General features: G+C 38.1%; 1 protein-coding gene across 4 annotated transcripts in view; it reads left to right on the top strand.

Moving 5' to 3' along the window:
* Positions 1-25,976, top strand: part of KCNMB2 (potassium calcium-activated channel subfamily M regulatory beta subunit 2) — a 1,871,591-nt gene that overhangs the window by 1,773,778 nt on the left and 71,837 nt on the right. For all 4 annotated transcript variants that reach the window (XM_044070129.1, XM_044070130.1, XM_044070128.1 and 1 more), the window contains one exon: positions 15,666-15,836. In XM_044070129.1, the coding sequence (XP_043926064.1) occupies positions 15,666-15,836 (171 nt within the window). The remainder of the gene's footprint in view (positions 1-15,665; positions 15,837-25,976) is intronic.

Here is a 25,976-nt window from a genome sequence, read left to right as displayed (position 1 = left end):
ATTCATTGTATGCATAATTGTGTTGCTTTTCACAAGGATTATTGAGGTGGCCCCAGCAGCAATGTGTGACTATTAGCATTTGTGTCAGTAACTGTTCTGCATGAAGGTCATTAACCATTATTTGTAGTGTGTCCATATATGATACCAGGGCCCTCAAACATAGTTTTCCAATAAAAAAAACATAAAGGCATGTGATGTGCAATTGATGTAATTATGTAACTTAGGTAGAGTTGTAGGAGTGCGTGAACACTTCCACTGTGTGGCATGTGATGCATACCCAAGGTTGCATTTGGAGTTGTTGTCACAAATCATTTTTTAAATAAGTATGAAATGTTAAGAGGAATACACAGTTGAGCACAGAACTGTTTCTGGATGGCACCACCCATATTCAACCATAGGAAACCCAATCTACTATCTGACAGATTTGGATCAAACTTCACACCCTCTCCGTCCTCACTGGACATCCCCCAAAGTATACATGCAAACATTACAAAGTTGCCTTTTCAATAACTTATCACCTTACCTAGAGAAACACAGTTGGTTCCCTACTTATCCACAGCCTCCAGACAGGCTATGTTCTGGCAAAAAGGTGTACAGCAACAGTCATACATCTGAATGGGGGGGACCATCACCTGACCCACAGAATTATAGACCCATAAGCCTGACTAGTCTCATCTGTATGGTAATCAAAGGAATCATCATGGGCCTTATCAAAAAGGATACAGGTAATGTCCTGATTGTGTACCCAACCCATTTTTGATTAATTAAGGATGCATCGTGTCTGTTAAATCAGTTTAACTTCTTCAACAAGGTCAACAAGGGCATGGATGAGGGAAAATTGTGCATCCCACCTAACTACACCTGGCCAAGGCATTTGATACAAATCTATACTAAAGTATTATAGAGAAACTCTTACAAATGGGCATACGCACCTACATCATCAAGTGGGTAGCCAAATGGATCACCAAGAGATACATACTGTCAAAGTGTGTGAATTCACCCCTATCAAGGAGCCAGGGATCAGGGCCATAACAGAGTTCTGTACCTAGGCCCTTTCCTGTTTGGTATTTAATTCTCAGAAGTGAAAAGAAACTTAAACAGCCTTTGTCTTGCGAGTGTTGTGGATGACTGCAAATTTTGGATAATCATTGAATCCACAAAAACAATTGATACACTGCAGAAAGTATTAATGCACAAAAATGATTGGTGCCAGAGCCATGGAAACACACTAAATGAACACAAAATAAAATAATTATTTTTTGGAAAGCAAATACCCAAGCTAATTACAATATAGAAAACACACCCCTATGAATACACCCAGTAGCACATGAACTGAGTAGTCGGGTAGATAGTAATTGGAACTTCAACCACAATGTGTCCACAGTGGCGACAAATTCCTTATATGTGGCACAACTCATAAGTATTGGCAGACCATCCGCATCAAAGGACATTATAATGCCATTGTACTCGGCCCTCATCACACCAATAATTGAGTACAGTGCACTCTTTTGTATGTACCTCCCCCCACATCTGCAACAACTGGAGCAACATCAGAGGTTTTGCACAATGAAGATTGAAAGTCCTATCACTGTATTATATCTCTAACAGACTAAGAAGAGTCAGTCTATGTGTGGCCTACAGGGTACATTCCAATCTGTCCCTGATGGAAATGTTAAACATTAACACAAACTGCACAAGGGTCACTCATTCTAACGATGTTAACCTACTCTCTAATAAAACATGTTGGAGGGATAGAAACATCTCTCAGACACTACCCCTTTTCTGAAACAAGCATGCCATTCATGTAAAGCAAAGGCCTTTCCTGACCCTCTTCCAGTGTAACCCAGATTAATGGATGGTAAAATATAATTATACTCCTGGTGTTGCAGCCATGTCACTCATGGATATAGGCAGTTGGTATTAGATAACATAGCATAGGCTCATACCTGTATAAACATTGTTCACATAGCTATTGAAAATTGTGTGACTCGTGAAATATGGCTAGGCTTTTATGTCATCTTGGAACATTAGCCTAGTACTCTCCTATGAACCTATAAACCAATGATGTCCAATTGTATCCTAGATACAGCTATAATGTAACTGTACAGCATCACAGACATACCAATACATCACATCAGTCTTACGAGTTCATAATTTGCATGAACAGTTATGCATGCATGTCAGGATTTTGTGGTAATATAAAATTTCCATAGTAATGTCAGGTGACATTGCTCATGTGGCACAAGCCTTGGGTTTAACATGTGCTGATAGAAAGTGTGCTCTATGCATTGTTTGGTATGTGAATAATATTACAGTGACAGCTTCCTCACTCATTGATTCTAGACTTTGCAGTGCTGTATTTTCTGTACACATGGTCATAACTGATGCATTGCCATCAGTCTCACATAGTGCTGTACCATTCATTATAATGCATCACTTTTTAATTCACATATCAGTTGCAGATGTTGCAGACAGTATCCATTGCTATTACATGTGGCAGATATATGCAATATCCAGCTGTGGGTGTAGAGAATCCACTCATACTAGTATGTTGTTTTAAGTGTTGTTATTAATATGGCTGATACCTATGTCATCCAGGGATTCTTTACTAAAGTGTATCGCTTTTGGCACAGTAAGCTCCCACACATCTTTTCAGTGACACAGAACTATTCATTGGGATGCATAACCATTAGGAGATGACAGTGCAGACTTCCCTTTGAGGTGTATGTGTAATGCATCTTTCTGTGATGAACCCAGTAAATACACAGTTCATTGACAGCAATGATGCCATGGGTTCAATTCTTGAAGGTGTGGATTGTGGCTTATGTGTCATACAAACTTCTCAACTGGCCAGGATTGACCCTTATTTAAATTACAGGTATGACAGTGTCCCTCTTAACCCCTCCAAAAAGTGGTTATTTTTTGAGGAAGGTGTGTTGAATTCCCATCACATAGTACTGGCAAATTATTACAGTTGTATAAGTGTGGTCCTGCAGAACATGTCCAATAACTTATAATCACATATTTTATGTCAGTGTCACAGATTAATGGTGGTTTCCTTTTAAAATTGTCCATGATTATGCCTGCTTCTAATGTTGTCCTTGAGCCTGTTGCTATGTGTCCCTCATTGTTTGAGTGGTATGCTGACATCTCAGTCATAGCCAAGCAAGTCATTTTGACACCTTCACAATATGCACATACCCATATTGTATCTACTATCCTTGCTAAATGTTTTCAACAGTGATCATGTCAGGATGTTTATATCACAGCCATTCATCTCCATTGATATGTAATTGTGTGATAGTCACAAAATACACTACAATGTGTGATGATATAAAAATACTCACACAGAAGGAATAGTAGTACGTATTGTACTATGCACATATGTGATTAATTTTATGCTACTGACTTGGCTTTGGAGTGCATCTACATTGACATACCCTTATTTTGTGAACATTACCATGTTTCACATGTGATCTTCCTCTTCCTTCATTCCTACCATTCATGTCTGTGGCCCTTTTCAATATGCACACTTCCCCACACTAGTGTATTTATAGTGCTTTCTATTTACCCTTGATGATCACCACAAGTCCTTTATTTCAGTATGCCAAAAAACATGTTGTAGTGTACATTCCACTGAGTGCACTTTTCTATAATGTATTACTTCTGCATTCATTGCATTCATAGCCCTGGTGATCATAGTGGCTGTCCGTGCAATTCTGCAGAGCATGTTTGTCCATAAGTAAACTTGTCTGCAAGTTCTATATGCCTCCTTGCTGTTTTACATGGTTTCCTGCATGGCCATGAAATGTTGCATGTATTTGTGTAAGCACGATACGTGGCATACATATGCGATTAGCGCTGCTGATCACTCAAACACATAAACTCCATGTAGGCTTTGCACAAGGTTCCCTACGTTTGTTTTGTTTCAATTTTGTTTTCACATACCTTTTGTAGGTCAAGGTTCCATGAGCAATGTTTAAAAATTTTCTGTCATTTTATTCCTATTCTCAGAAACTTTCTATTCCAAATTTTGATGTTGATTCTCTAGAGACATCATTCTCCTTTCTATATTGTCACTTTATACTAACAGCAATCTCAGCACTATCAGTTAATGCCCTGATGACTTCTTGCAGTGCTGCAAAACCTTTGCTAAGTACCTTGTTTACCTTCTCTTGTTGCTAGGATGGACCCTTTTTGTACAGCCACTTTTCCTAAAAAAGGCCTCCATTACATTTTCTACAAAGTTCAGTTTTCTTGATAAGATTCTGTAATTTAAAATCTAGGTTCTTTTCTTGCCCATCTAGTCCAACTTAGAATCTTTTTAGCCAGAGTCATATGTCTTATATAAAGTTTTGCTTTGCATTGTCAGCATTATCATATAAGGTTTAATTCACATGGTTGTAATATTCAGCTAAAACCTTCCATCTGCTGCTGCCTCACAAAAATATTTTCAAGTAAAGAATTTGTATTCTCATGCATCACAGCCTTTTTTGGCCAAAGCCAGGTTTTAGTGGACTCACATTGCTGTATCACAGCAGAACTTATCAATTCACATTCCATGATAGCAACACATATATCGTTTTGTTTATTACCTTTTGCAATTTCACGACCAGTTTAAACAGGTCTGCAAACAATTTTCTCTTGCAATATACAGCAGCCAACCACCTTCTCTCCGTCACTTGATTAAATGTTTAGACACAACACTGCACAAACCTTAGTTTCAAAAAATACTACCAGAGTTTAGGTAAAGCATTTTATCACATACACATAATCTTGTTCTGAGTGTCTAGCTTGAAACTTTAACTGCTCCAAAGCTTCATTACTATTGACAAGGTGAGTCTTTGTACTAGTAATGGCATTTGTTTATTGTTTTACTCTGAAGCACATTTGCTATTTATGCCTTTTATGCATTTTGCCAAGGTGTCTTACAACTGCTCACTAAGAAGAATCGGGTTCAGATAAAATGTAATAGTGCTCACTATTATATAAAGTACTACCATTTATAACTGCTTTCTACCCACATCATATTTTTCTTCTATTTTTCTTCTATTTTTACTTACCAGTAAGGTCAGCATGTAAACATAAAAACACGCATGCAGACATTCTAACAGCTTTCAGATGAGTATAGTTTCTAGCAAACTGTGGATTTCAAGCATAACAGTCCTCGTCTGAAATCATATATACATTTTATAACAGAGAGCGATTTTAACTTGTTTAAAACACAAAAGAATTCAAAAGAGCAAGAACTGATATCTGATTGATATAGGCAGTATTGTTTCACTGCTACAATACACTGTACTCAACATTATGAACTTAAGATTCTGTTTACAACTCTATACATTGCCAGCTTTGTACTCAATAATTTTATTATAATTTTTGTTCCATTTGCTTGAGTTCCCTTCATCCAGCATACAATTCATTTGAATATAACAACGTTTCCCAGTATAATAGCCTTCAAAGTATACAACCCACAGGTATTTTTTCTTGTAAAGTCACAGGAAAAGTAGAATAATGTATATTTGAACTGTTTCAGAATCAATGTGCAGTTGATTCAGTAGCTTGTGGTTCATTAACACTACACAGAACTGTAGGATTTAGTTTAGAATACACAGTACAGTCACTTCTTAAGTTCAGTCCTCTGAATTTCTGATTGATTTTCTCAGAAAGACATTGTAATAATTTCCTCAGCAAATTTTCCACCATTGCTTTTGAACACATTTTTCTTTCAGTGGCAAAAGATTTTCCCATAATTTTCTTATCACTTACTGCTTTACTTTCTTCAAGCACACCAGTTTCACGCTCTGGCAAATCTACCAGAAGTTTTCCCCATGTCCTAAATAATTTGAAACCACAGAGCTCCACAGATCATTGGGTTTATTTCTTCATCTAACCTGCAATAAGCTCCTTTTTCTGCAACATGAAGATTCAACTCACCATTGATCACAACTTGCATATATTTTAGCCATTGTACAGTCTGGAATTTTTTTGTTATGTATATATTTAGGTTTATGGTGTTTGAGATTTTCATGGTTCAAGGTTGGAAAATAATCAGACACAGACAGACACACATGCACACACACACACACACACACACACACACACACACACACACACACACACACACACACACACACACACTCATACTACCCTTAGTAGGAGTTCAGCCAACTTGATTTATTTTATCTAATCATTTCAGTGAGTTTTTACTTTATTCTTAATGGCTATTATCATTTTGAACATTGTTTGCCTTCATTTTTTCCAAATTCTAGTAGGACAGCCACGGCAACTAACTTCACTTTAATAAAATAGAACATAAAAATGACAAGTGCTTTCCCATATAAAATATGCTTCTTCAGATCCTGTACAAAGTTAAAAACACAGCACATTTTATAATACACATCACCCAATCAAAACTCAATTAAAATAGAACCAAAGTGACATCATCAGTATCACATGAAACAAGCTATTTCTTAAATTTACTCCCATTTAAAATGGTTTTGATGCTTACACAACTATTTATTCCGGGATGCCTATGAGCTTGCATTCTCATAATCCATCTCAGTTCAGCTTGTTCTAGGTGGTTGTTAATATCACCACCCCTCAATTCTTTTTAAACACATTGTAGAACCCTAAATAAAAATTGATGACTGGGATGATCTATGAGATGTTTCGCCAATGCATTCTTGGCATACTTTTTCCTGATGTCAAAAAAGTGTTTATATACCCTATCCCTTAGCCGTTGTATGGTCTTGCCTATATAAAAGCAAGAACGAGATTCACACGTGGCTAGATATATTTCTTCATATCTATTCGGTTATCCTGTTTGGACACTTGGTATACGCTGGTGATTTTTTCTTCATTTGCTTGGTTTGTTCTCCAGCATTTACACATGGCAGACTGTGATTCTTTGGAACTGGATCTTCATCCAACACGAGAACAGATGCATGAGAGATGGTCCAGCATTGTTAAAAGGCAAGAGAACCCCTTTCTGACTCTAGCCATTGATGATAATGCCTCCCCCGCATCTTGACTCGGGGTCTGTATTATAACAATGAACGATCAAATGATTGAACATTGTTATATCGAACTCAAAAGTTCGAATTCACAAGACATCGAACAACCAGAACAGTGATTTTGTTTTCCCAGGGAAAAAAAAAATCGCTGTTCCCACAAAAAAGTAGTCAGATAAGTTTACCACAAGTCCTTCTACCATCGCATCTTCCAATTCACTGGAACTCTCTCCTCAGATTTTCCTTTTTTGTCTCCCCCTGCTGGTCAAGCAGACATGCTGCGATCTTCTCTGCTGTACTGGAAGAGGTAAAAAATTTTCCATACTGGCAAACGTTGTTTGCTCAGGTCTCGCTCCTAATGTCAATTTTTCTTCTATTTTTACTTACCAGTAAGGTCAGCATGCAAACATAAAAACACGCACGCAGACATTCTAACAGCTCTCAGATGAGTATAGTTTCTAGCAAACTGTGGATTTCAAGCATAACAGTTCTCGTCTGAAATCATATATACATTTTATAACAGAGAGCGATTTTAACTTGTTTAAAACACAAAAGAATTCAAAAGAGCAAGAACTGATATCTGATTGATATAGGCAGTATTGTTTCACTGCTACAATACACTGTACTCAGCATTATGAACTTAAGATTCTGTTTACAACTCTATACATTGCCAGCTTTGTACTCAATAATTTTATTATAATTTTTGTTCCATTTGCTTGAGTTCCCTTCATCCAGCATACAATTCATTTGAATATAACAACGTTTCCCAGTAGAATAGCCTTCAAAGTATACAACCCACAGGTATTTTTTTCTTGTAAAGTCACAGGAAAAGTAGAATAATGTATATTTGAACTGTTTCAGAATCAATGTGCAGTTGATTCAGTAGCTTGTGGTTCATTAACACTACACAGAACTGTAGGATTTAGTTTAGAATACACAGTACAGTCACTTCTTAAGTTCAATCCTCTGAATTTCTGATTGATTTTCTCAGAAAGACATTGTAATAATTTCCTCAGCAAATTTTCCACCATTGCTTCTGAACACATTTTTCTTTCAGTGGCAAAAGATTTTCCCATAATTTTCTTATCACTTACTGCTTTACTTTCTTCAAGCACACCAGTTTCACGCTCTGGCAAATCTACCAGAAGTTTTCCCCATGTCCTAAATAATTTGAAACCACAGAGCTCCACAGATCATTGGGTTTATTTCTTCATCTAACCTGCAATAAGCTCCTTTTTCTGCAACATGAAGATTCAACTCACCATTGATCACAACTTGCATATATTTTAGCCATTGTACAGTCTGGAATTTTTTGTTATGTATATATTTAGGTTTATGGTGTTTGAGATTTTCATGGTTCAAGGTTGGAAAATAATCAGATACAGACAGACACACATGCACACACACACACACACACACACACACACACACACACACACACACACACACACACACACACACACACACACACTCATACTACCCTTAGTAGGAGTTCAGCCAACTTGATTTATTTTATCTAATCATTTCAGTGAGTTTTTACTTTATTCTTAATGGCTATTATCATTTTGAACATTGTTTGCCTTCATTTTTTCCAAATTCTAGTAGGACAGCCACGGCAACTAACTTCACTTTAATAAAATAGAACATGCAAAATGACAAGTGCTTTCCCGTATAAAATATGCTTCTTCAGATCCTGTACAAAGTTAAAAACACAGCACATTTTATAATACACATCACCCAATCAAAACTCAATTAAAATAGAACCAAAGTGACATCATCAGTATCACATGAAACAAGCTATTTCTTAAATTTACTCCCATTTAAAATGGGTTTGATGCTTACACAACTATTTATTCCGGGATGCCTATGAGCTTGCATTCTCATAATCCATCTCAGTTCAACTTGTTCTAGGTGGTTGTTAATATCACCACCCCTCAATTCTTTTTAAACACATTGTAGAACCCTAAATAAAAATTGATGACTGGGATGATCTATGAGATGTTTCGCCAATGCATTCTTGGCATACTTTTTCCTGATGTCAAAAAAGTGTTTATATACCCTATCCCTTAGCCGTTGTATGGTCTTGCCTATATAAAAGCAAGAACGAGATTCACACGTGGCTAGATATATTTCTTCATATCTATTCGGTTATCCTGTTTGGACACTTGGTATACGCTGGTGATTTTTTCTTCATTTGCTTGGTTTGTTCTCCAGCATTTACACATGGCAGACTGTGATTCTTTGGAACTGGATCTTCATCCAACACGAGAACAGATGCATGAGAGATGGTCCAGCATTGTTAAAAGGCAAGAGAACCCCTTTCTGACTCTAACCATTGATGATAATGCCTCCCCCGCATCTAGACTTGGGGTCTGTATTATAACAATGAACGATCAAATGATTGAACGTTGTTATATCGAACTCAAAAGTTCGAATTCACAAGACATCGAACAACCAGAACAGTGATTTTTTTTTTCCCAGGGAAAAAAAATTGCTATTCCCACAAAAAAAAGACATTAAAACATTGCATAAAGTGGGGGGCTTCACTCCCACACCCCCCGATGTGGGAGGCTGTGCCCCCACACCCCCCTACTTAAATATACCAACTCCAAGATCGCACTACAGTGCTGAAAATGGCAAAGTGATGGAAGTGGCCAAGCGACTTCTTTCCCAGGGAAAGAATTTGCTTATATGCCGCTTTGTCATTTTGCCTTTTCGACATTTCAAGTTTGACCAAGACGCATTAGACAAAATGCGTCTTCAGTCATCTGATAGGAAACCTTGACTTGATATAGGTGACTTTGAAACTTTTTCTGTAGTCCTAAGGGATTAGAAGATGACTTGCAGAAGTTGAAATGCCTTACTTGGCAATGTTTGCATCAAGAGGCATTCTACATTTTCGCATCATGCCCAGAGGCATGCGGGTATTGTGCATGCCGACTTGTGGGGACGCACACTCAGATTTACTTAAGAAATGGTAACAACTAAACCTAGAATGTGGGTTCAATTATATCCGATTGATGTTGGATTATTTTAAACTGCTAGAAGACCAGTTATTAAGCAAGACTGAACAGGTTCATAGTGATCGTCTAGTACGCTATAAAAGGGACACTTACACTAGTCTCCATGAGAACATTTATTCCAATGTTACATTGTATGAAACAAAGTTGAAATAAACCAAGCAAAGGAAATTACAGAGAGACCATAATGATTTTTTAATGGGGAATGTGTTCGTGTGGCTGAGGACAGTGAGTAATAATCACCGGAGAGATGGAACAACTGTGCTGAATACATCGAATGAGATTGCCACTGTCACACCCCCTACTACCCTTGTGAGCGCAGTCTCCAAATCTCAAAACCAAAGTAGTGAGGCAAAGTCTGAAATGGCTTTAGGGATTGAGGGCACATTGCGGACTTTAAACTAGCAGGTTGAATGCATGCCTCCTTCTAATCAGCAAGCTTTGAATCAACAAGTCTTGAATTATGCTATGATAGGAGCGAGACCTGAGCAAACAACGTTTGCCAGTATGGAAAATTTTTTACCTCTTCCAGTACAGCAGAGAAGATCGCAGCATGTCTGCTTGACCAGCAGGGGGAGACAAAAAAGGAAAATCTGTGGAGAGAGTTCCAGTGAATCGGAAGATGCGACGGTAGAAGGACTTGTGGTAAACTTATCTGACTATACTTTTTTGTGGGAACAGCGATTTTTTTTTTTCCCTGGGAAAACAAAATCACTGTTCTGGTTGTTTGATGTCTTGTGAATTTGAACTTTTGAGTTTGATATAACAACATTCGATCATTTGATCATTCATTGTTATAATATAGACCACAAGTCAAGATGTGGGGGAGGCATTATCATCAATAGCTAGAGTCAGAAAGGGGTTCTCTTGCCTTTTAACAATGCTGGACCATCTCTCATGCATCTGTTCTCATGTTGGATGAAGATCCAATTCCAAAGAATCACAGTCTGCCATGTGTAAATGCTGGAGAACAAACCAAGCAAATGAAGAAAAAATCACCAGCGTATACCAAGTGTCCAAACAGGATAACCGAATAGATATGAAGAACTATATCTAGCCACATGTGACTCTCGTTCTTGCTTTTATATAGGCAAGACCATACAATGGCTAAGGGATAGGGTATATAAACACTTTTTTGACATCAGGCAAAAGGATGCCAAGAATGCTCTGTTCTAGATAGAGGATTAACATTTGTTCCTGTGACACCAGCCAGAGTAAGTGATGTTTTAACTGATCTAAGACTATTTGCACGTAATTTGGCATTGAAACTGTTGTTTGGTAATTCAGGACAGTCTAATTCTGCCCTATACAGGAGACCATGTGCTTTTTCTCCAGTTTTACCGGCTCATGTTGAGCTTTTTATACATGCATATGAACAGGAACTATATGTAGCTCTGAACTGTTCTAACCACAATGATTTCTATAATTTGGATTACAATGAACGAGTGTTAAATGACTTGTGAAACAACTCTAATCTGGTCATTAGACCATCAGATAAGGGTGGTGCTATAGTACTGCTGCATAATGCTGATTATGTAAAGAAAATGCATGAACTGTTGAGTGACTGCGATACATATTGCCCGATAGAGTGGAGTCAACTGAGAATTATTACTATGACCATAAGTGATTATCTTTATGATTTGGTCATGGGTAGACATCTGGATGAACAGTTGTATCAATTTTTAAGTGTGCCCCATCCCACTGTTCCCCTTATTAAAGGGTTGCCCAAAATACATAAGTCCCTGACAGCACCGTCAGTAAGACTTATAGTTGCTGGAGGGGGCTGGGTGACTGAGCCTCTCTCTATATACATGGAGGGGAAGTTGAATCCAGTGGTGTTGTCCATCAACATGATACTAAAGGACACCACTCATTTTTTGAGGGATGTACATGATTTTATTAATGTAAATGATGTTTCAAATCTGTTGATGGTTACTATGGCTGTAAAAAATCTATTTACCTCTATACCTAATGAATATGGTATTGAGGTGGTTAGATATATTGTGAAAGCCCAAGGAGATTCTTCTCAATGTGATGTCAGTCTAGTCTGTACACTTTTGGAATTGATTCTATGCAATAATGTTTTTATTTTTGAAAAACAGTTATTTTTGCAAAAATGGGTTCTCGCTATGTGGACCATGTGCAAATTCTTATACCAATTTAGTTATGTATTTTTGGGAGAGTAATCACCTGTATGAAAGTCCTTTAAGTAGGAACATCAGATTATACAAGCAATTTGTGGATGATGTTTTTATTTTTTGGGGAAGAGATGTAGCTTCCCTCCTTTGGTTTATTGAACAATTAGAATCTACCACAGATTTTCTTTGGTTTACAGCTATGTATTCTTCTTCTCAGGTTGATTTTTTAGATATTTCTATTTCTAAAATGTTTGTGGTGGGTTTTCCATGTCATTGTATAGGAAGCCATGGACTTTTGAGTAATGACAGTATGCATCTGAGACATGTTTTCACAAGCATAGTTAAGAGTCAGTTTTTGAGGGTGTCCAAGATTTGCAGCAAGGAAGAAGATCTAATGAAAGAATTAAATATCTTAGAAAAATTGTTTGTGGAGAGGGGCTACAACAGACAAATGGTGAGGAATATATGTTGAATGTTTGTTGATAATCAAGTGGCAACAAATGTGAATGAACTAAGGGATGTGACCAATAGCACAATGAACAACATCAGGCACTGTGTAACTAAAAGAGATAGAAGGAAGGCAAATAAAATCTTTTTTGTTACCAATTTTACTAGTGACAATAATATTGTCAAAGGGGTTATACAAAAGTATTGGCACCTATTGACTTTGGATAGTCCCACTGCTAGATTTATTGGGAATGCACCAAGTTTTACCTATCGGGATAGCAACAATCTTAAACAGCTACTACGTAATGAGAGAGTGAAGGGGATACAGGAAGGGAGAAGGTTAGGTACACATCTTTGTAGACATTACAGTGTGTGCAAAGTTATAACTAGAGAAAAAGTCTTTCTTCATCCCACCTTGACTTTTAAGTTCAAACCTAGGTTCTATGCAGATTGCACACTGACATATGTTATATATCTAGCCACTTGTGACTCTTGTTCTTGCTTTTATATAGGCAAGACCATACAAGTTGACAACTAAGGGATAGGGCATATAAGCACTTTTTTAACATCAGGAAAAAGGATGCCAAGAATGCATTGGTGAAACATCTAATAGATCATCCCGGTCACCAATTTTTACTTAGGGTTCTACAATGTGTTCAAAAAGTTTGAGGGGTGGTGATATTAACAACCACCTGGAGCAAGCTGAACTGAGATGGATTTTGAGAATGCAAGCTCATAGGCATCCCAGGATAAATATTTGTGTAAGCATTAAACCCATTTTAAATGAGTGTAAACTTAAGAAATAGCTTGTTTCATGTGATACTGATGATGTCACTTTGGTTCTATTTTAATTGAGTTTTGATTGGGTGATATGTATTATAAAATGTGCTGTGTTTTTAACTTTGTATAGGATCTGAAGAAGCATATTTTATATGTGAAAGAGCTTGTCCTTTTATATGTTCTATATTATTAAAGTGAAGTTAGTTGCCGTGGTTGCCCTGCTGTTTTTTTTTTTCTTCATATCTATTCAGTTATCCTATTTCGATACTTGCTATACGCTGGTGATTTTTTCTTCAGTTTTTCCAAATTCTATAAAAATATGCTACTTTCCTACTTGTATGCTGTACTTTCTTGCCATGCTGTTTTTCGTTTCCTTTTAAGCCTGAGATTTTCAATCAAATTAGAAAACAACAGCGTAAGGTGATTCAATGAGTTTGTGATGCTATTTTCAGCATAAGGTTTTTAGAAAACATGCTTCCTATTTTAATCTATGCATGAACGAAAGCACACACATGTTTTCTGAGGCAGTCTACTTCCCACAGTTGACTTCAGTGAAAAAAGTCAGCAATGTCATAATGGCATATGCTGTTATCAATAAAAACTGGTGCATTAGAGGTACGTGCCTGTAGAAGTCTGATATTCCCCATGCAATAGATCCAGCTCAGCAGCCATATTTATAATGAGAGATAATGATGGTGGGTACAATGTAGGTCACTGTGGGCAAGTATGACTTAGGCCAAAGATAGAGTTTGTCTGTGGTTCTTACATGATTTTCTTTTACCTTTTCTGTTTCTCCTTTGTGTATAAACTCGCACGATACCTGACTTTCTATCACTATGCTAACTTCCACGGGGCATATTCATATAAAATGGTTTCTGTATTTGACTGCTGCTTTTCTCTGTCTCCACAGTTATAGGCTCTTCTAGCTTGATATAGGTCACCCAGTAATGTGTCTTGCTCCTCCTCTCTCACATACTAATGTTTAACCTGGTCTCTCTTTGCATCCTACCTTCAAAACAGTATGTTTTCCTTAGCCTTTTGCATATACAGGTGATTTACTAAATATCTGACTTAAATTTGGTGTTAGATACACAATGACAGGAGATGAGGCATACCAGACAGTGGTAAGTGTGGGTCCATAACATTGAATGCATTGGAATGACTTTATGTATGAGTATTGCAGCATAACACTTCATCATTGACTGACAGATCATATGTATCTATAAATTGTCTCCTCTTCACCTTATCCCCTGTTGATATAAATTTGGGAGGGACACTTCTGATGGTTGAGAGCTCTAAGTCCTCTTAGTAAACAGAGTTCAAAATGCTACCCAAATCTTTTGGAATCCACCTTAGTATTTTGGACTGAATAATCCCCTATAATTAGTTTCCTTTTAAATGCAATGATGATGACAATAACTACTTTGTTATGAAAAGTCATGTTACAGGATACAACTACCTTGATATAAAGGCCTTACATTCTGAAAATTGATCTAAACTTGCAGTCTAATTCCCCCAGCTGCATACCTATACCTGCCTCTACATATAATCCTCAGTTTTCCATACATTTGTTTCTTTTCTTTTATATTTCTTTTATGATGAAAAGAGCATTTACAATGCAACTTGTTATAGTATAACTTCTTGAATAGAACTTGATAGGTTTAGCATGTGGAATTATGACATTCATTCTTGGATTGCTAAAGTGATTTGCTTAAGGCAAATAGGTTCATAGATTAGTACTAGGCTAACTGCCCTTGTGGGCCATTTTAAGCCTAGCCAGTTACCCCATGTGAGAATCAAACCCTGCACCTTATATTTATAAGACAAATACCATAACTATTATGCCATACTTTACGGTATGGCAGACTGTGGTATAAAACTGTAGAACTTAACTTATCCAGGTTTAATTACTCATCACTTATTACTTGCTCATTTGAAGTCTAGCAGCCTGCATTTCAAGCTGGTAGATACCTTTGTCAAACTGTATCCATTAGTTGAGTACTCATTTATACTTATCTCTATGACAGCCTCAAAGCTGCTTTATTCTTGTTTTCCATAAAAAATGAACAGGTCAATTAATCAGTTAACAGAATAAAAATTAAATAATAAATAAATAAATTATTTACATTATCCAACAACGTTAGCAAGATGTAGTATATAGTCTCTATGGCAAGTACATATCATGGTAACTTGAAGAGTAGAACAGCTACTTTTTTTTGTAATGGCACATGACAGTTATTGACTTTTTGTTTCCTTTCAATTTTTAGAACTATTTATCAGAAAATACGGGACTGTGACTTTCTAGAAAAAAGAAAAACAGTTACTGCTCTAAAGGCTGGTGAAGACAGAGCAATGCTTCTAGGCCTGGGAATGATGATGTGTTCTATCATGATGTACTTTATTCTAGGCATCACTATGCTTCGATCATACATGGACAGGTATTTTTGTGTTTTTACTTATTTTCTGATCGTTTGCTTTTTTTGTTTGTTTGTTTATTTAGTGTAACCTTTTAAAGCTGGACAGATTCCTGTGTTTTATGCAAAATAGGATGAAGAAAAATAGTGCAAATCTTCTGGAGCCCTTTAGTCTGTTACTACTCTGTACAGCACAGTGATCTCAGATTTTTACACCAAGCAAACAGATAATACCTTAGTTTATAGAAATTGTTGGTGTGTGCCTGCCAGCCAACCCTCTTTACAACTCATTATTTTATTCACATAAGTACTGTGTGGACTTGCTTCATGGTAGTATGCAAATCTTATAATCCTATGGCAATTTTGTATAACTGTGCTAAATACTAGACCAGCCATAGGATGACTTAGTTGTAATGGCTACATGACTTTGCACTGAAGACTGTATTGCAGTGGCAGCGGATGAACTTTCAATTTATTTTACTTTCTGTTCCTGCCAGAATATGGTGACTAGAAACCTATTTGCACCATAGGAGCAGATCTTATTATAAAATGTTGCTATTTGTTAATCAGAAAATGAAAGATAATTTCTTTTCTGAGGGTAATTAATTTGGCATATTTATAACTGGAGTGTGGTGACATTCTTATGACAAGTTCCTCCAAACTGGCCACTTCTACTAAAGACAACCATAAGGCCTTCTTCACATATGTCCACAATCTCAAGGGAAGCACCCAGATCTGCTCAGAACTGGTGGTCAAGGACACCACATACACAAACACTGTAGATATAGCCAATCTGCTGGCAGACAGGTTCATTGAAAACTTCACCCCTCTGCCCCCCATCAGTAAAACAGGACATCCCCAGTACCTGCCCCCCTTTATCTCTAGGGAGCAAGTCTTCGCTGCCCTCTCAAAGGCAAAAAATACAGCCTCCATGGGACCGGATAACATCCCAGGCTGCATTCTACATGAACTCAAGCAGGAACTTGCAGCATCACTAGGAACCCTATTCAACCAAAGCCTGAGTACCAGCTTCATCCCATCCGGGTGGAGGACAACCACTGTCATCCCTCTGCACAAAGGTGGAGCATCCACAAGTCCAGGAAATTATAGACCCATCAGCCTAACTAGCCTGATCTGCAAGGCCATGGAGCGGATTATCATGGACCTCATTAACAAGGACACTGGCAACCTCCAGACACTCGATCCCACACAGTTTGGTTTTGTCAAGGGGAGGTCATGACTGTTAAATTTGGTCAACTTCTTTGAGACAGTCACCAAAGCCGTGGACAAGGGGAAGATGGTGCGCATCACCTACCTTGACCTGGCCAAAGCCTTTGATACTATTCCTCACTCAGGTATAATAGATAAACTCTCTCAACTAGGCATTAATCCAAATTTTACCAGATGGGTAGCAAACTAGGTCACTGATAGAACTTACCTAGTCAAAATAGGGAAAGCCACCTCAAGCAGTAGACCTGTAACAAGTGGGATACCCCAGGGATCAGTCTTGGAGCCTATGCTATTTGAGATATACTTTTCTGAGTTGCAGGCCAAAATCAGGTGGATATAGCTGAACAAGTTTGCAGATGACTGCAAGCTGGGTGCTGTCATCAATTCTGCTAGTGATGTGGACATCCGACAAGAGAGTCTCACCCAAACTAATGACTGGTGCCAGAAACATGGCCTCAGACTGAATGCCAAAAAATGCATCATCATCCCCTTTGGGGAGAGTGATGTCCCCAGAAATTATCACATTGACAATAAGGTCCTAAGCACACAATCAGTTGTGAAGGACTTGGGCACCCAGGTTAATAATATACTGACTTTTGACCACCATATTGCCTCCGTTGTATAGAAAGTTTTCTACGTGGCTCACCTCATCTGTAAGGGTATCTCATCCAGGGACAAGGTGGTCATAACATCCCTGCATTCTTCCTTTATAAGACCCATTATTGAGTACAATGCCCAGTTTGGCATGTACCTCACAAAGCACATGCAGCAGCTGGAGAAACCACAAAGGTTCCTGACCAGGAGAATCCAGGACGTCAAACATCTACCCTAGCAGATAGGCTAAAGGTCCTGTCCCTCTACTTGGTCTCCTACAGATTCTTCAGAGGTAACCTCTGTCTAGCATACAAAGCAGTCTTAGACAATGCCCTGATGGGACTGCTGCATAGCTGCAAGTCAAGCTCCACTCAAGTAACCCACATGTGTGACCTCAACCTGGTCTGTGACATCAATATGACTTGTTGTTGGGACAGATTTGTGTCCCAGAGACTCCCCTTTTTGTGGAATAGACTCCTTCTCCACGTAAAACACAGTACCTCACTAACCCTTTTTAAGGGCAGCCTGGTTAACTGGATGGGGAACAGAAAATACATCCCTGGGATTACACCTGTGTCCCTGCTGGACAGTGGTATAGGGTGCTAATTTGTTGGAAGATGGGCTAAATTCTTGGCTAGGCTTGTAGGGGCCTCAGGGCCAATAGCCTAGTAACTTCCTATGATGCTATGAATAGTTTGTATTTAATGCATTATGCATTGAAGAATGCTTGACTAGTGTTATCTCCAGACTATCTATTGAATCTATTGAAATAAAGCTAATGAGCATCAGTCCTTTCCAGTGCTAACCTAAGAAGCAAATCGTTAAATCAAAGAATATAGGCTCCAGAGACCTTATTCCATCAGGGTCTTCCTGTGAATGCGACACATGGCAAATCATTAGGAAGGATGTAATCATGTGTACTAGACTTCAACAAGCCAAAGTGAATCTCCAGCAAAAAACAACCCCATCAAGGTAAAATAACCATTTCAGAAAGCCTAGCCTCGCAGGCCCCCAGTGAGATATTTAGTCCTTCACACCTCTTTTACCTATACTAAATCAACAGTCAAACAATTGCAGAGAAAAGACAAATACTATCATCAGGAAAAGCTGACCTTCAACACACACGCCTGCTGCACAACTCACAGCTGAAACAAAACTGCTTGAAATGTATGTACAGTTTGCAAACTAAAGATCCTTACAAAACTTTATACTACCACACAGCAAGCCCCAGTAAATCCATTGCTAAGAAATACTACTAAAAGTACTAGAAATGACAGACTACAAAAATCCTAAGCAGCAGCATTATGCATTGTTTGATATATTATGGAGTGCCAAAAAACATCTTTTGGTTCCAGTTATTTATATATATATATATATATATATATATATATATATATACATATATGCATAAAATATATTAAATGATAAAATCTCAAAAGTTTCTCAGTTAACAGCTATCCACATTGATTCGGGAACCATTCTTGACCAGTGAGCTAAGTGGATGCATAAAATGCCATTTTGCAGTGTTTCCAAGTGGACACTGAGATCTTTTCGTAAATACAGTATTTATGCACATTTACATATTTTACTGCTAAGCAATTGTCAATATCAGCAAAGTGTTGCACCTTGAAACCATCTAGCAAATCACCAAACAAATTATTATGTTTGCTTTCATTTGACACCATGGTGTTCTATTTCTACTCCTCCCATTTCAAGTTATGAAAGAAGTAGTACTTTTGCTTGAAAATCAAACCAGTCACCTCAATCAGTCACCACCCATTTAGGAAAGGAGGCATTCCCAATGTGTGCTGATCTGGACTGTAAAATAATGTGCTACAATGCTTAGAAGTGGGCACTAGCCAAGATATATGCTTAAATATAATGTTTATTACACATATTTGGATATGTGTTTGCAAACCAAGTAAAACAGTCTGCAGAGTGGTTATAGTGAATTAAAGTGACACGTTTTAGAACAATGTGTGTAATGTCATTTGATACTTAACCTACTGGTACAATTTGCAGAAATATCAATATGGTATACATTTATAATTGTCTAAGAAGTTTGCTCATTCACTATCTATGCTGAGTCAGGAGTATTTAAATCACTGCAGTAGTTTGAAAAACTCTTAACTAGTTTCTTTGCACAGGTACTGTAGTATCATCGTTTTCATAACTTATAATGCAGACAAAACAAAATTGCAGCACACATAACAGCTCAACTAACCTGTCAGAAATGCAACACAAAGGGAACAAAACTTATCTCTCCCTTGCCTGCATTTGGTACAAGCTTCTGCTCTCAAACTAGAGCCCACACAGTCAAAATCTGAAGACATGTTTTATCCTTACTCACACAATCAGCACTGGCTGTGGTCTGTCACCCCTCTGAATTTACTGTTGTCGTTCACTTCACTGGCCAGAGTACATCTGTAGTGTGATGTGTAAATATGGTATTTATTTCCTTTCTATTTTCTATCTATTCTGATGTGTGTTATTTTCTATCTATACTGATGTGTGTGTGTGTGTGTGTGTGTGTGTGTGTGTGTGTGCGTGCGTGCGTGCGTGCGTGTGTGTGTGTGTGTGTGTGTGTGTGTGTGTGTAATTGCCAGTTCTTCAGTAAAGTGAAGCACTTAGGTTATTCATTGCAAGTGCTTTTTAGTGCTGGAGAAGTTCAGAGGAGGAAGATCAAATGCATTTGGGAACAGTAATTGTCAAGTTGGGTTTTTTAATGCCATAACTTTCAGATCTACAGACAGTTTTGGCATTAGGGGTGGGAGTGTGTGTGTATGTTTGTGAGTTAAGGTTAGAGTAGGGGATAGATTAGTGTTGTCCAAAAGGCAGGTAGCATTCATTTGGTTAGCAGTGCTGACAAGGGCATTAAGTGACACTATCATTCCAGAAGTGACTATAATCTTACTAATTAATGGATATACATAAAACAGATAAGAATGGAATGCCTCTCACATGCTTATGAAAATTAATTGAGCACTACTCTTCTTTGCTTTGGTATCTAATCCCATTTTTAAAACAGAATGTTAATCTAATGGATTACAGAGTCAAGTTTAAGAACATATTTGCAGTAGTAATTTGGGATTAAACCCTACATTTTATTTTGCCTGCAAGAGACCCATCTTGCAGGGAATGAACAAATTCAGGTGGTTATAGCTATGTAATATTGTTTTAAGTTATGTGTTAGTGGTGCAACTTGTCTTTAGTGCAGAAGGCTGTGGGTTCTTTTCCCATACCGGGTAGATCAATTACTGACACTGAAGTGCAGTATGGGGGGAGGGGATGTGCTGTCCTACAGATGAGATGGGGGATGCTGCACTACTGAGTGTACTGTTCTTCAGATTAAATGTTAAACCGAGACCGCATCTGACTGAGTTGGTGGAGGCTTAGATGGAAATAAAAGGCCCCATTGCATCTACTGAAAGAGTAGGGGAAGTTCCCTGATGCCCCAGCCCAATTTCCTCTAGTAATATAAATGACACCTTGGTTCTCCCCTGAAAAGAGGCTTAGTGAAATTAACCTGGGCAACAAAAGAATAAATAAAAATAAAAGAGTTCTAGTGTCACTCTGGAAAGACAAAAGGGAGTGGGGTTGTGACACCATGTAGAACAATATATAAAACATTCTGAAAAGTGTTCTACCAAAATATTACTTAAGTAGCTGGAGAAATAAAACATTAAGAGAATCATTGTACCACAATATTACGTAGGCAGCTGCAGCAACTCTTTAAGTCATACAGTTAACTTTATTAATTTTGACATATTTCAACTGTTAACACACTGTCAGTATGCTCAGTTGTTCTGTGATGACCCACCACTGGACCAGTAATCAAGGAGCCTCAATCCTTACCATTGGCAATAGTGGGGGACTTCACTGGAAGGATGACAGGTACACACACAGTATCTCCAGATGCAGCTCTCTGCATTGGGTGCTATTTCCCTTAGGAGCACACAGAGACCACAGTCAGTCCGGGGCTGGTTTCACCATCTTTCTCCAGATCCCCAATAAGACTCCCCAGTCGCACAGCTATAAAGTTGAGATCTCAGCTGAATGACCAGTCTGAGACCTCCAGCACCCTCTCTGTCCAACCAGTGTTTCATGTCTCTGCTGAAGTAGCTGACACACATGCTCTTTGAGGTTTGATTTACACAAACACGCACACACACACACACACACACACACACACACACACACACACACACACACACACACACACACACACACACACACACACACACACACACACACACACACACACACACACACACACACACACATACACACACACACACTCACCTGGGAAAGGTTGGCACAGGTTTACTAGCTATGCCCCCTTCTGCTCAGACTATAAGGTAGTTACAACTGCCACCAGTCACTCCTTATCTGCTACTTTAGGGCTCTTAACAAAGGGTGTCCAATTTCACTGTGTAATATTAATACTAATACAAATGGTAGTTGGACCAAGCGCAAGGCTGTTAGGAGTGGCCCACACAGTGTCGCCAAATGAATATGCAAGTAATCTCAAAACTTAAATATCTCTACACAGTTCAGCCACAATGAAAGGTTTAAACATATTTAGTAATAAATAATAAAAGAACAAGACAATACGAAATATATATTCACAGTGACATCAAAGTTCAAAACCACAGGAAATGTTTAAAATAACATTGCAGTACAGGCTCACACAAATAAGGAAAAACAAAATCTAAACTAAGCTTCTCTATATTCCTGACTCTATCTAAGAGAATTGTACTTTTCCCTAGTAACTTACTATTAGAGCAAGGCAGATGTGGTGAATGGTTTTTGTTGTTGTCGGGTCCAAGACAGATACAGAATGTCCTGTCTCACTGAGAGACTTCTCAAAATAATATCTAAAATATTACTGCTGGGATAGCTTGCAGAATGACATCATGTCTGGTCATCTGACTTCTAATTCCTAAGCCAAAACCCCCATTGCTGGCAGCTGATAGCATTTTAAATATACTCATACAAGGGCTTTTGCTCAGATCTTTGGCAGATGCTGGAAGTCATAAAACAATTACATTCTTTCATGCTTCCAAGGTAGCAAATAGTTCACCCTAAAGATAATACAGAAAGCTTCCTAGTACAGACTTTGTGTCTCTGGCTGCATTGAAACATCTTTATGGCATAGCCTATAAAGCAATTTAATTATAAATATTTTTCTAAAGTTTGCTGACTGAGGGTAACCTCCTATATTCCAGTTTCCACTGTTAAACTATATACATTTAAACAGTTACAATAGTATATGCATATTTCTTTTCTCTTCCAGTAGGGAACCCAGTGGATACATTTTCTACACAGCACTTTATAAATACCTTTTCAACACAAGTATCTGTACAGAGCAGTTTGATATGCACATGGAAAACAGTTCTAACACATTTGTAACACAAGCATCTTATGTAAATTAGTTTGATATTCACAAATGATGTATAATTATTTACAAAATTCCAGCTAGCTGTGATGGCAGTTCCTCCTTTGGTCACAACTTTATTCTGTTCTCACATCCTCTAAGGGAACTCTTATAACAGACATTGACTTTACCTTCCTCACATGCACTGCAAATTGTGTAATTCCCTTTCTAAATTCTTAAATTCCAAATAATATATCTTACTGATATTGTCATATGCTTTCTTTCTTAAAAAAACTGGTACCTTAGCCAGGTGAATAAGTTCCAAGTTTCCACTAATGCTGTGTGGTTAATTAGATCTTTATATATTCGTCTTTACTCTGCCTACCTATTTTAATCACCATAATTTTCTCACTTTTATTCTCATCTGCCATGTACTGTTGTTCTCTCCCACATTTAGTTAAGTTCTAGACTCTGCAGAGCATTCAAGAAGGTACCACCACTTGTAAGCCTCTGTATATACATCATAATACCCATTTAGTATTCAGCAGCCTCCCTAACATGGTGCTGTACAGAGTTCTAGCATGAAAACCTGCAGCACCACCCAGGGCTGTTCCTGCAGTTGTACAGAATGCTAACAAGGCAGTCCAGAGAAGAAGTATATGGTAATTACCTACCCTGGATCTTCCCTGGAACTGCTCCAAGAAGATATATACACACCATATAATTCAAGAAATTCCTCGGCCATGTAGATCAGCATGTCTGGTCCCAGCACATCCAAAAGGCCATGTTCCATGACCTACCTACCATGACTGTGATTGAGAATCGAGGGGTGGGGGAGCCACTAGACACAAGATATGTTTTAGTTACATGCCTTAATGGCACTGACAATGGTTTGGTGATCGGGGGATGGAGGGACTCACTAGACACCAAGGAAATATTATAGTTAATTACCATAACAGCACCAGCATCACTATGCGGAATTTTGATTAGGGGATTCTAGGCATCAGGGAAACATTATAGTTAAGTGCAATAACAGCACTGGTATCACTACCGGTACTGGGATGGGGGATTCAGTAGACACCAGGTGTCATAATAGCACTTAAAATATTATGGTGGTTGAGGACTGAGGGGCACACTAGCATCCAAAGCATACTAGTTACACAGCTTAATGGCACTTCAACTAATAATGGGATTGGGAGATGGGAAGCCATAGAAAGACAGACAGGTCAGGGACATGTACAGGGACTAAAGTGTGTGTGTGTGTGTGTGTGTGTGTGTGTGTGTGTGTGTGTGTGTGTGTGTGTGTGTATGTTTGTTTTTGTGTTTTGTATACTTATGTGTGTGGGAGAGTGACTGGGTAGGGAATAGCACTAACAACACTGGCAGCAGTTAACTAGCATGACATGCAGATCAACTATGATCTGCACATTGCAATAGTAACTGTGATTCAGAAAAATGCAGGTTAGCCAATAATAAGGTCTTACATCATCATCATGGCTAACGTGCCTGAAGTCCAGAATGCAGAATTGTGGAAGCAAAGCCTTTCTAGAATTAGTTGTACAGGGTCTAAAGCCTGATTGTACAGTATAGTACAATCCTTGTTTTCCCAAATGCATATCTCAGAGACAGGTTCTGGCATCACTGGAGACTTCCTGAATTATTTCCACTCTTACGTTAAAATATGGAGTATTTCTAAGCTCAAACAGCAATGAATTAGTTGCACAACAATCACAACATCTTTTCATGTAAGGGGGGGCAATTGTTATAGTGAAAAAAAATTACTTTCTCCTATTACATAGTTTCACTTACAATGACAAACAAAACCACTACAGGAGTGAAATAAATACTTTACTATCAACATTTTTTTTATTTATTCCTACAGTGGTTTTAAGTGCTATGATTAATTTATTTGTCCATATTGCCATAGTACTTTTTCTGGTTCTTATAGTGCCTTTTACTTCAGATAAGGCAGCAGCTCCCTCTCCTCGAGGATTTAGACTTTAGTGCAACAGTCACACTTCCACTTGTGTATTCCCAACTGACTATTTCAAGAAACTTAGAAAAATAATCCACATATATGAGAAACATGACTTCAGTGAACTGGAGCAGCTATTTTGCCTCTTCGTTCCATGGGTGATCTGAAAGTGGGTTTCCAATCATTGTTTTCTTTATATTGTTGTAAAAGTATGTAGTGCACATGGCACAACTACGTTGACATACCTGCCAAATCATTATTTCTATTGGTCTTTCTTTGGACTTTACTATTCCCAGATGTGAATTGTGTATCTTCTCAAGAGATCTATATTGAAAACTCGAATGTTGGACTTACCCGAACACATAAACGCCAACACATATTCCGTGAACTGCAGATACATTGAACGCCCTAAACCGTGAAATTCAAAAACTCAAAATATCATAGTTGTCCCATCCCACTGCCCGCTACATACTACCTAACTAAATAAACCACATAAATACACTAAACAAAACCCTACTTCTAACCCTAAACTAAACCCTACTTCTAACCCTACACTAAATCTTTCATATACCACCAAGTATGCACTTAACTTGACCCGCACCCTAACAGTAAGGTCAGTAACTATCACACACTTACTTTACGGAGCTATACCACAGAAGGGCCAACCATGACAAATTGATGTTTTGGATTTCGCTCTTCAAGACGATCAATGTTTTTGCAGTTCAATGAAGATGTGTCGGCGTTTAGGTGTTCGGGTAAGTCAATGTTCGAGTTTTCAATATAGACCCTTCTCAAGCATGTTTCTCAGCTTATTGGGAAATATTTTTTGTTAGGTTTGAGCAATAAGACTCACATACAGCCTGTTTCTTCCATGAAAGGTAAAGAAGGCCAAATTCCTTTCCTTGCTAATCAGTTTCACCCAGGATGTCCTTTCAGACTCTTTCAGTTCACCCAGGATGTCCTTTCAGACTCTTTCAGTAATGACATT

This window comes from Protopterus annectens, chromosome 4.part1 (genome assembly GCF_019279795.1).
Source record: "Protopterus annectens isolate FY-2018-M chromosome 4.part1, PAN1.0, whole genome shotgun sequence".
Classification (NCBI taxonomy): domain Eukaryota; kingdom Metazoa; phylum Chordata; order Ceratodontiformes; family Protopteridae; genus Protopterus; species Protopterus annectens.
This window is presented reverse-complemented; position numbering and strand designations above follow the sequence as displayed.